At 46.8% G+C, this 12437-nt stretch overlaps 1 protein-coding gene across 1 annotated transcript in view; it reads left to right on the plus strand.

The window, feature by feature from the left end:
- Window positions 1–12437, plus strand: part of nbeal2 (neurobeachin-like 2) — a gene marked incomplete at both ends in the record, with an annotated part of 99139 nt that overhangs the window by 40232 nt on the left and 46470 nt on the right. Inside the window, 6 exons of the mRNA XM_080541236.1 lie at window positions 3091–3250; window positions 3595–3683; window positions 4003–4791; window positions 7965–8152; window positions 8436–8592; window positions 12016–12159. Coding sequence (XP_080397362.1) covers window positions 3091–3250; window positions 3595–3683; window positions 4003–4791; window positions 7965–8152; window positions 8436–8592; window positions 12016–12159 — 1527 coding nt within the window. The remainder of the gene's footprint in view (window positions 1–3090; window positions 3251–3594; window positions 3684–4002; window positions 4792–7964; window positions 8153–8435; window positions 8593–12015; window positions 12160–12437) is intronic.

Here is a 12437-nt window from a genome sequence, read left to right on the forward strand (position 1 = left end):
TCAAGATACGCTACACCACAAAGACACCCAAGTACCTGTCAACATACTTCCAAAAAGTGAACAACGTCCACACATACAACACCAGAGGAAGCTCCACGAACCACGTTCAACCACGTTGCACCACAAACAAGGGGTTAAACTCGTTTGCAAACTATGCAGTAAAAATGTGGAACGCCCTTCCTATAATCTTAAAGGAGTGCAAAACACTGCCCACCTTCAAAACCACTCTCAAAAACATTTACAGGAGGCTGCAATCCGTAACTGGACCCTCTAAATCAAAAATCAGATTAAAAGACCCGAACTACCCACTGTACATACTTTGTGTTTTGTCCCCCGCCCCCACCTGTGGTGTATGTCCCCACCTTTATGTTTTGTTGTATTGTTCTTCCCATGATGGATGTATGTTTATCTTGTAGATAGTAATAGCTATTTGTCTGTATTATCTTGTAGATAGTACTAGTTTTTTTGTCTGTCTTACATGTAACGATGAATTGAGAATCAAGGACCCCAATTGAAATAAGCCAGTGGCTTTCTTGGGTTTTTATCCTGTTAGTTGACCTTGTATGTAATATGTACTTTCATGTACCTACTTCTGCAAATCTTCTAATAAAGTTTTCAATCAATCAATCAATCAAAACACTCCCCCTCGGTCAAATCATCCGCCAATTCAACCTGGACTTCCACTGCTACGCCGATGACACCCAGATTTACATCACCACAAACTCCACCCAGAACCCACCCCTCACTCACATCGAAAACTGCATTTCAGCAATAAAAACCTGGCTCACACACAACTTCCTCAAACTCAACAGTGAAAAGACAGAAGTCATCCTCATCGGCACCAAATCCACCCTCAATAAAACCGGACCCATCACACTCACCATTGATGACACTACCATCACCCCCTCCCCCCTGGCTCACAACCTCGGCTTCATCCTGGACCCCACCCTCTCATTTGATCCCCACGTCAGCTCCATCGTCAAGACCTCCTACTTCCACCTCCGCAACATAGCAAAAATCAGACACTGCCTCTCCCCGCCCGCTGCTGAATCCCTCATCCACGCCTTCATCTCCTCCCGCCTTGACTACTGCAACTCCCTACTCACCGGCATCACCTCCCGCTCCCTCCATAGACTCCAGATGGTCCAAAACTCTGCTGCACACCTCCTTTCAAACACCCGCTCCCGTGACCACATCACTCCTGTCCTCCACTCTCTCCACTGGCTCCCCATCAAAGAACGCATCCAATTCGAAATCCTCATCCTCACATACAAAGCCCTCCACAGCCTGGCCCCCCCTTACCTGACTGACCTCCTTCTCCCCCACCGCCCTACACGTACCCTCCGATCCTCATCCATTGTTCCCCTCACTGTCCCACCCTCAAAACTCAAAGGCTTCGGTCACCGTGCCTTCTCACGAGCTGCACCCCGCCTCTGGAACTCTCTCCCCCAACCACTCAGAGACTCACCCTCACTCCTCACTTTTAAATCCCACCTCAAAACCTACCTGTTCTCCCATGCCTACAGCCTCCCCTACCCCTAGCCATCTCCCCCATCCCGGCGCCCCCGCCCCCCCCCCCCCCCTTGACACGCACTCAACCTCCCCTACCCCTACCCATCTCCCCTAACCCTGCCACCCCCCTGATATGCATACAGCCTCCCCTACCCCTAACCACCTCCCCTGTCCCTACCACCCCCCTCCCCGTTCGCTGACTCTGTGTTCCATGTTACTTGTTGTTTTTGTGTTTTCCGTATCCCCTATATTGTCAGCGTCTTTGAGCCTCGGAAAAGCGCTATATAAATTCAATGAATTATTATTATTATTATTATTACAACACAACACAATGCAACGCAACGCAACGCAACGCAACGCAACGCAACGCAACGCAACGCAACGCAACGCAACGCAACGCAACGCAACGCAACGCAACGCAACGCAACGCAACGCAACGCAGCGCAGCACAGCACAGCACAGCACAGCACAGCACAGCACAGCAATTATTCAGCCAGTCTATATTATTCTCCCCGTGTGTTTCTCCAGTGTGTTTCTGATTGCTTGGAGGAAATATCTGTTTGACATCCTCTGGGCTTTAGCCCCGAGGCTTGGTACCATTTCCCTGATGGCAGTAGGTCTAACAGGTTCTGATTGGGGTGGCTGGGGTCACTAATGATCCTGCGGGCCGTTCTCACACATTGGTCCTTGTCGGTGTCCTGGATGGAGGGAAGCTCACATCCCCCTGATCCTCTCAGCTGTCCGCACTACCCCGTACCAGGCAGTGATGCCTCCCATCAGGATGCTCTCTGGTTGTGCTTCTGAAGAAGAAGCCCCTAGGAGCTTAGGTCCTAAGCAGGACATCAGTCAGCATTAGAATGATACCTGTTAGTCAGTCACTGGTACCAAAGCGCTTTACAACGGCCTCTCATTCACACATTCACACACACATTCACACACACACATTCACACACCAATGGCGGCAAGCTACCATGCAAGGCGCCGGCCCGCTCACTGGGAGCAATTTGGGGTTCAGTGTCTTGCCCAAGGACACTTTGACATGTGGCCAGCCGGGGCTCGAACCGTCGATCGGCCAACCTTGCGATCATTAGACGGCGGCTCTACCTCCTGCGCCACAGCCGCCACAATGAACAGGGCTCCGTGTCAGTTGAATACAATGCAGGGTTCCCGCGCTGGTCTTAAAAAGCCTTAAAGTCTAAAATCCAGCAATCCAATTTATAAGGCCTAAAAAGGTCCCAAATTTCAGTTATTCTGTCTAAAAATGAGGTGCTAAGTCTTAAAAATTAGATCCTACAAGGAAATCAGTCCGACCACATCTATTTACGCGGAAATGAATCAAGCTGAAACCAAAAAAATGCCAATTCGCTTCCTTTTTTGTCTGTATGGCAGTGAAATCCCTAATTTCATCACCTCGAGGATGACAAAAAGCTATCATATGGTGTCGAGAATAGGTCTAAAATGATATTCAAAGAGGTCTAAAAAAGGTCTAAAAAGGTGTTAAATTTGACTTGTTGAAACTTGTAGGAACCCTGAGAATGGTAAATCAAAGCGTTCTTCTGTCTTATAACTCCGTCTCAGGTTCTGTACAAGATCCTGAAGAGCGAGCGCGTGTCGGAGCGCACCAAGCAGCGCGTCAAACTGAAGGATTTGGGATACTTGGGCCTGGTCTGTTTCCTAGGCGACATCCCTGTAACCATGACCACCATCCGCTGTCTGTATGAGCAGGTCCTTGCTACAGGTAATCCAAAAATAGCCTCCTAGAAGAGGGGGGCGGGAGGTGACATTGGGATGACAGGGTTGAATACAGTTTCAGTAATAACACTTCTTTTTATTCATTATCTTATTATCTTGTTGTTGTTGATCTATTTATTTTCCTACATGTATCTATTCTTGTCATTTTATTTTCTTACTATCCTCCTTTTTCTTTCTTTCTTTAATGCTATATGTAAAGCACTTTGAATTGTATAAAATGTGCGATACAAATAAAGGTGCCTTGCCTTGCCTTGCCTAGTGACGGTGTTCAATGTCCAGGTCTTCTCAACACTGACAGTACCTTCTATGTTCTATCTGTTGTCATGTCAGATGCCAGCCCTAACTTCAGAGACCTCCTGGCGGTGGTGTACCTGTCCCACCACGCTGAGCTCACGGTCCGTCTGGACATCTGTCGCAAGGTGAGCCACAGTCTCTGTGCACTTCTTACGCCTCGAGTTTTTTTTTGTTTTTGTACATGCTTCCTTCATCATCCTCACCCCACTATCTTTAATCTCTCTCTCTCTCTCTCTCTCTCTGTCTCTCTCCTCTTCTCTCTCTCTCTATCTCTATCTCTCTCTCTCCCTCTTGCTCTCTCTGTCTCTCTTTCTCTCTATCTCTCTTCTTCTCGCTCTATCTATCTCTCTCTCTCTGTCTCTCTCTCCGTCTCTCTCTCTCTCTCTCCCCTCTCTCTCTCTCCCCTCCTCTCCCCCCCCCTCCCTCCTCTTCCCCCCCCCCCAGCTCTTCCACCTGATCCACTCCAGTGAGGAGTACGTCAGGCAGCTGTCTGGTCAGGCGGGCTGGCAGGACGTTCTGACCAAACTGTACGTGAAGGAGTCCTACGAGAGCTCCCGTGCCGCCAGCCTCCAGGGCTCCAACAGCGCCAACAGCTCCACGGAGCCCACCACCAGACCCCCCCTCAGGAGGGACCACCCGCTCATCGAGGACGCGCACCACCCAGACGTCTTCGGCCCGTATGACGCCTCGCGGGACGAGGAGGAGGAGGAGGAGGGGGTGGACGTGGACGAAGAAGGGGGCCCTTCGATGCGGGACGTCTCAGAAGGTTTCTCCGACCTCTCCCAGTCACCGCCTCCCTACAACGGCGAGGGAGGAGGAGGGGGTGGACTCCCTCTGAAGAACTTCGCCGACTCGATCCACTTCAAGTCCTCCTTCGACTCGGCGGGGGACCGCGGGAGCCGCTCGTCCTCCGTCTCCAACACGGTGGACATTCCCCCCTCCCCCGCCCGGCCCGCCCACGAGGAGGAGGGCCTCTACTACCACCCCCTCAGCCCCTTCGGCACCTCCCCCTTCGAGCTGGACCTGGGCGGCGTGAGCGAGGGAACGGGCACGGGCACACACACGCCCGGGGGGACCAGCCAGGCTGACACCCCTTCTCCTCTGGAGCACAGCAAGCCCTTCCCCCCCCTGAGGCCCAGGAAGAGCTCCAGCCTCTCCAACGTGCTGGACGCCACTAGCTACGGGACTGACCCCCCCACGGGAGACACCATCTCCAACACCTCCAACCCTCAGGTACTGGTACCACCGTCTGATTAACCCCTCAGGTACTGGTACTGGTACCACCGTCTGATTAACCCCTCAGGTACTGGTACTGGTACCACCGTCTGATTAACCCCTCAGGTACTGGTACCACCGTCTGATTAACCCCTCAGGTACTGGTACTGGTACCACCGTCTGATTAACCCCTCTGGTACTGGTACCACCGTCTGAGTAACCCCTCTGGTACTGGTAACCCTTCAGTGGTTACCCTCTGGTACTGGTAACCCTTCAGTGGTTAATCCTTTTCAACACTTAGATGGAATGAATTTGCTACATTCTTTCACGAAAAGATTTCCATTATAAGATCAGAAATAATTAATTTGTAATAATCTAATTTGGTACTCCCAGATGAATTTAGTATGCCTATTGCTGTCATGGATTCATTAATTTTGAGCTCATCAACCCCCATACTTTAAAAACAGTTGTTTCACAAATGAAATCCTCAACATGCTCACCTGAAGTGTTTTTGACTGTTTAACTGAGGATGTAATAGAAATTGTGAACTGCTCTCTATCAACTGGCATGTTTCCCACTCCCCTAAAATCTGCCATTATAAAACCACTACTTAAGAAAGGAAAGCAAGATAATTTTGTTCTCTGAAATTCCAGACCAATATCTAACCTTTCGTTTCTAATCATACGTTTCAATCAGGTTTTCGTTCTAACCACAGTACTGAGACTGCATTAGTAAAGGTTGTAAAAGACCTCAGACTTATCATAGATGCTGGTGGTGTATCAGTTCTTGTCTTGTTAGATTTGAGTGCTCCTTTTGATACAGTAGATCACACTATTATAATACATCGTTTAGAAAACTGTGTTGGTCTCTCAGGACTTGTATTAGAGTGGTTTAAATCATATCTAGCTGCTAGGCATTTCTCTGTTGTCCTGGGAGACTCTGTTTCTGATAATGTTGACATCACATGTGGGGTCCCTCAGGGGTCTATTGTTGGTCCCTTGCTCTTCTCCCTGTACATTTTCATAGTTATGCTGATGACACTCAGCTGTCCATATCAGTATTGCCTGATGATTCACATGCACTCGCTGAAGAATTGTCTCCGAGATATAAAACTTTGGATGTCCTGGAGATTCTTGTCATTGAACCAAAACCACAAAAAGACAATTGTCGAATACCATGGGAACCTTGCTATCAAATTGCAAACATGAAGCTAAGAATCTAGGTGTGATTATAGATTCTGACTTGATTCTGACTTGCCGAGCCTCACGTCAAATCGATCACTAGAAATGCTTTTTATCATCTACGGAATAATAAGTTAGACATTTTCTCTGGCATGCTGATGCAGAAGTGTTAATGCATGCTATTGTTATTACCCGTTTGGACTATTGTAACAGTCTCCTTTCTGGTCTTCTGAAGAAAGCTATTGGCCAGCTGCAATTAGTCCAAAATGCAGCAGTGAGAGTGTTAACCAAAACAAGCAGACAAGCTCATATAACTCCTATTTTAGAGACTCTACACTGGCTTCCTGTTAAGTTCAGAATAGATTTCAAGATCCTTCTGCTTGTTTATGAAGCTCTCACTGGCACAGCACCAGGATATCCGAAAGACCTTTTGCTAGCATATCAGCCCAATAGAGCTCTCAGGTCTTCTGACGCTGGTGTTCTCTGTTTACATTAGGGATGCAACCTCAGCAAATATGTTCAAGTCAAGACTAAAAACCTATCTTTTTAATATTGCCTTTAAATCACTAAATAATTAAATTATGATTATATAATGATTGGAGCACTTTGAACTTGTAACTATAGCAGTAAAAGTGCTATACAAATAAAAAAGACCCACTGTGTCTGTCTGTGTGTGTGTGTCTGACTCCCTCCCCACTGTGTGTGTGTGTGTGTGTGTGTGTGTGTGTCTGTGTGTGTGTGTGTGTGTGTGTGTGTGTGTGTGTGTGAGACTCTGACTCCCTGCCCCCCTGCCCACTGTGTGTGTGTGTGTGTGTGTGTGTGTGTGCGCGTGTGTGTGTGTGTGTGTGTGTGTGCGCGTGTGTGTGTGTGTGTGTGTGTGTGTGTGTGTGTGTGTGCGCGTGTGTGTGGAACTCAGGTTCCTCATTGCTTGCACCACACCACAGAACAGGTTACAGAAACACTATCACATATCTTGAATGGCTGTTATGTTTACAAAGGAATGTATATAGCACGTCATGACAGAATTGTGAGCCTTATAGTAAAGGACATATCACTCCACTTCCCAGTCACAGTGAAAATGTATACACATGCTTGTGTCAATGCATCTATGTTCAATTTCTGTAATGACCAATGTCACTTTTCATAGTTGTCTGCTAACACACCAGATGTTGTTGTTGTTGATGAAGAGTCCAGAGAGGTGTCTGTATTAGAGGTAGCGTGCACCTTTGATATAAGCCTAGAGGAAGCCTTCATGACTAAGGTCATGAAATACCAGCAGCTTGTAGATACCATCTCAGAGCTAGGCTATAGGTGTACGCTATTAGTCTTTATATTTGGCAGCCTTGGACATGTGCACAGATTGGTTGTCAGAGGACTACGTCTACTGGGAATGTCCAAGGGAGAAGCAAAAAGGCTCAGCAAGTATTGCTCTGTCTCTGCGATTATTGGCAGCCGCCATATATGGCGGAGACGGTGTTACTTGTACCCGTGAGTCTTGTCCTGTTGTATGTGAAAGACATTGTCCATGTCTGTTTGTGAATGCATCCCATCTGTGCCTTCAGTATTTGTGTCCCTGTATACTTGTCTCTATGTGGACATAAATAAATGATTAAAATGTGTGTGTGTGAGACTCTGACTCCCTGCCCACTGTGTGTGTCTGTGTCTGTGTCTGTGTCTGTGTGTCTGTGTGTCTGTGTGTCTGTGTGTGTGTGTGTGTGTGTGTGTGAGACTCTGACTCCCTGCACCCAGTGTCTCTCTGTGTGTGTGTGTGTGTGTGTGTGTGTGCGTGTGTGCGTGTGTGTGTGTGTGTGTGTGTGTGAGACTCTGACTCCCTGCCCACTGTGTCTGTATGTGTGTGTGTGTGTGTGTCTGACTCCCTGCCAACTGTGTATGTGTGTGTGAGTTACTCTGACTCCCTTCCCACTGTGTCTGTATGTGTGTGTGTGTGTCTGACTCCCTTCTCACAGTATCTGTGTGTGTGACTCATTCCGCCTCCTCCGTCTCCTGCAGCAGACTCCAGAGGAGGAGCTGTGTAACCTGCTGACCCACATCGTGTTCTCGGTGCTGTGGAGCGGGAGCGGGGCGGAGGGGGGGGGCGAGGACGCCGTGTGGAGGGAGAGGGGGCAGGTCTTCTCCGTCCTCACCAAACTCGGCTCCTCCTGCCAACTGGTCCGCCCGCCCGACGACATAAAACGCAGGTCAGTGTCTCTCGACCGCCGTCTGTCTGTCCGTCTGTCTGTCTGTCAGCAACACAGATGAGTTAGGAGGCTCTGAGGAGGCAGCAGGACACAGGACACAAGTCTGTGAAGGAAAAAGGCTGAGTCATTAAAACACTGTGACACCCAATGCACGGAGGTCAGTGTGTCAGGCGTATACACAATGTAAAGAACTTTGTGTAATTACACTAGGCTAGTGTAAACAGAACTCCAGGTGCTCACTCAATACTCCCCCCCACCCCCCATCCATCTCTGTTCGCCCCAGTCTGCTGGAGATGATGCTGGAGTCGTCTCTGTCGGACCTGAGGGAGTCCCAGGGAGGGGCTCTGCCCCACTGCCCCAGCCTGGTGCGCCTCCTCAGGCTGCTGCAAGACTTCCTCTTCGCCGAGGGCACTGACAACCAGACTCTGTGGAGCGAGAAGGTACGACACGTATAGACAGGCCTTATATGGACGTGAAAAGGTACTACACATATAGACAGGCCTTATATGGAAGTGAAAAGGTACTATACATATAGACAGGCCTTATATGGAAGTGAAAACGTACTACACGTATAGACAGGCCTTATATGGAAGTGAAAACGTACTATACTGTACATATAGACAGGCCTTATATGGAAGTGAAAACGTACTACACGTATAGACAGGCCTTATAAGGATGTGAAAAGGTACTACACGTATAGACAGGCCTTATATGGAAGTGAAAAGGTACTACACATATAGACAGGCCTTATATGGAAGTGAAAACGTACTACACATATAGACAGGCCTTATAAGGATGTGAAAAGGTACTACACGTATAGACAGGCCTCATAAGGATGTGAAAAGGTACTACACGTATAGACAGGCCTTATAAGGATGTGAAAAGATACTACATGTATAGACAGGCCTTATATGGAAGTGAAAAGGTACTATACGTATAGGCCACAGAAATGCTGTCAGCCATGCTTCAAATGAAAACCATGGATGTGGAGTTACAGTGTATTCTGTATACCAGGGAGGGGATGCCTGCTCCTCATTACACAATAATGCACTTAATGATACAGCTACTTCCTGCCATTGTCTATTGAGTATGTTCAATGTCAGGGGATTTGGTTTAGTGCTGGGCGGTACATGTTGAACTGTATATGAGTGTTCCCTAAAATTCTCTTGGTTTGTGTACAGCATCAATGGATTTAATGTCTTAGTGTATATAACCTTTATTTAACCAGGAACATTCTCATTGAGATAAAAAAATCTCTTTAACAAGAGCGTCCTGGCCAAGACAGGCAGCAGCACAATTAACAGTATCATTGGCATAAAAGTGGACATTTGCATTGGAAACATTTTGATCAAGACTGTTGATATATACAGTATAATGAATAGGAGTGGTCCCAGGACCAAACCCTGGGGCACACCCTTGGATATACTCAGGGAGATAGAAGTGATACCTTCTGCCTGCACGCACTGAGATCTGCCTGATAATAATAATAATAATAATAAAAATGTCATTTGTATAGCGCTTTTCCTGCAAACGTTGCAGCTCAAAGTGCTTTAATCATTTTATAATCTTAATCTTGGTCTTGATCTTGATAGATCATTTTGGAACCAGCAAACAGTTTGTTCTGACAGTCCTACACTGATAAGTCTTTGCTGCCATACTGCATGATCCACAGTATCAAAAGCCTTCGATAAGTCAATGAAAAGGGCTGCACAATGGTTGTTGTTGTCTAAAGATTCAATAAAATAATTTACTACTTTAAGGGTTGTGGTCCCCTGTGTTTGTGGTCCTCTGTAGCTCAGTTGGTAGAGCATTGCTCTAACGACACTTAGGTTGTGGATTCGATTCCCGCTGGGACCAATAACACTGAAGAATGTTTACCCTCACTGCAATGCAAGCCGCTTCGGATAAAAGTGATAAAAGTGTTAGCTAAATGACACATATATATGGCATATATATACACTACCGTTCAAAAGTTTGGGGTCACTTAGAAATGTCCTTCTTTTTGTAAGAAAATACGTTTTTTTCAATGAAGATAACATTAAATTAATCAGAAATACACTCTATACATTGTTAATGTGGAAAATGACTATTCTAGCTACAAACATCTGGTTTTTAATGGAATATCTACATAGGTGTGTAGAGGCCCATTTCCAGCAACCGTCACTCCAGTGTTCTAATGGTACATTGTGTTTGCTAATCGCGTTAAAAAGCTAATGGATGATTAGAAAAACCTTGAAAACCCTTGTGCAATTACGTTAGCACAGCTGAAAACGGTTTTGCTGGTTAGAGAAGCTATACAAATGGCCTTCCTTTGAGCTAGTTGAGTATCTGGAGCATCACATTTGTGGGTTCGATTATACTCTCAAAATGGCCAGAAAAAGAGAACTTTCATATGAAACTCGACAGTCTATTCTTGTTCTTAGAAATGAAGGCTATTCCATGTGAGAAATTGCCAAGAAACTGAACATTTCCTACAACGGTGTGTACTACTCCCTTCAGAGAAGAGCACAAACAGGCTCTAACCAGAGTAGAAAGAGAAGTGGGAGGCCCCGGTGCACAACTGAGCAAGAAAACAAGTACATTAGAGTCTCTAGTTTGAGAAATAGACGCCTCACAGGTCCTGAACTGGCAGCTTCATTAAATGGTACCCGCAAAACGCCAGTGTCAACGTCTACAGTGAAGAGGCGACTCCGGGATGCTGGCCTTCTAGGCAGAGTGGCAAAGAAAAAGCCATATCTGAGACTGGCCAATAAAAGGAAAAGATTAATATGGGCAAAAGAACACAGACATTGGACAGAGGAAGATTGGAAAAAAGTGTTATGGACAGACAAATCGAAGTTTGAGGTGTTTTGATCACACAGAAGAACATTTGTGAGACGCAGAACAAGTGAAAAGATGCTGGAAGAGTGCCTGACACCATCTGTCAAGCATGGTGGAGGTAATGTGATGGTCTGGGGCTGCTTTGGTGCTGGTAATGTGGGAGATTTGTACATGGTAAAAGGGATTTTGAATAAGGAAGGCTATCACAACATTTTGCAACGCCATGCCATACCCTGTGGACAGCGCTTGATTGGAGCCAATTTCCTCCTACAACAGGACAATGACCCAAAGCACACCTCCAAATTATGCAAGAACTATTTAGGGAAGAAGCAGGCAGCTGGTATTCTGTCTGTAATGGAGTGGCCAGAGGAGTCACCAGATCTCAACCCCATTGAGCTGTTGTGGGAGCAGCTTGACCGTATGGTACGCAAGAAGTGCCCATCAAGCCAATCCAACTTGTGGGAGGTGCTTCAGGAAGCGTGTGGTGACATTTCTTCAGATTACCTCAACAAATTAACCGCTAGAATGCCAAAGATCTGCAATGCTGTAATTGCTGCAAACGGAGCATTCTTTGACGAAAGCAAAGTTTGAAGGACAACATTATTATTTCAAATAAAAATCATTATTTCTATCCATGTCAATGTCTAGACTATATTTTCTATTCATTTTGCAACTCATTTGATAAATAAAAGTGTGAGTTTTCATGGAAAACACGAAATTGTCTGGGTGACCCCAAACTTTTGAACGGTAGTGTATATATATATGTATATATTGTTAGTAGATAAGAACTCTTTCAGTTTTGTTCACTCGCAAGTTCCAGAACCTTGACCAGGGCAGTCAATTCAGAGATGGGCCTAGAATGATTTAAGACTGTCGGGTCACCCCCCTTTCAACAGGGGAAGAACAAAGGCAGATTTCCATATAAGAGGAATTTTCGTTGAGTGTGTTGCACGTCTTTCAAGGCGTGGTAACAGGTCTTCGCTTTTGTTGCCGCCGCTGTCGTCAGTTGGTGTCAGTGACGCCGGGTGTTCTTCTGGTTGCAGATCTTTGAGGGGGTGGTGAACCTGCTGGACAGGCTGCAGGCCTGGCACTGCCCCCCCAGCACGCCCGGGGCTCCAGAACTCAGAGAGATGGCCCAGATCGGCCTGCGCATCATCACTGGCTACATCCAGCAGCAGCACTCTCAGGTCTCTCTCTCTCTCTCTCTCTCTCGCTCTCTCTCTCATCCACACTCATCTGATCCTCCCACTCTCCGTCCATATTTCTCCCCCCAGCCAAACCACAACAATAGTCGCCTGCCCTTTCACAAGAGAGCCATACGCATCAGTGTGTTGTTCGTCTGGTAATTACAACGTGTGAAATGAACAATGGCCTATTCTATTGGCAGGTTTTACCAGCATATTTTGTCCTTCTTTGTCGCAACTTGTTTCAATAAGCAGTCAGAGTCAAACGTGGGTGTGACAAA

Source organism: Nansenia antarctica (genome assembly GCF_963989245.1).
Source record: "Nansenia antarctica genome assembly, chromosome: 10".
Taxonomy (NCBI): domain Eukaryota; kingdom Metazoa; phylum Chordata; class Actinopteri; order Argentiniformes; family Microstomatidae; genus Nansenia; species Nansenia antarctica.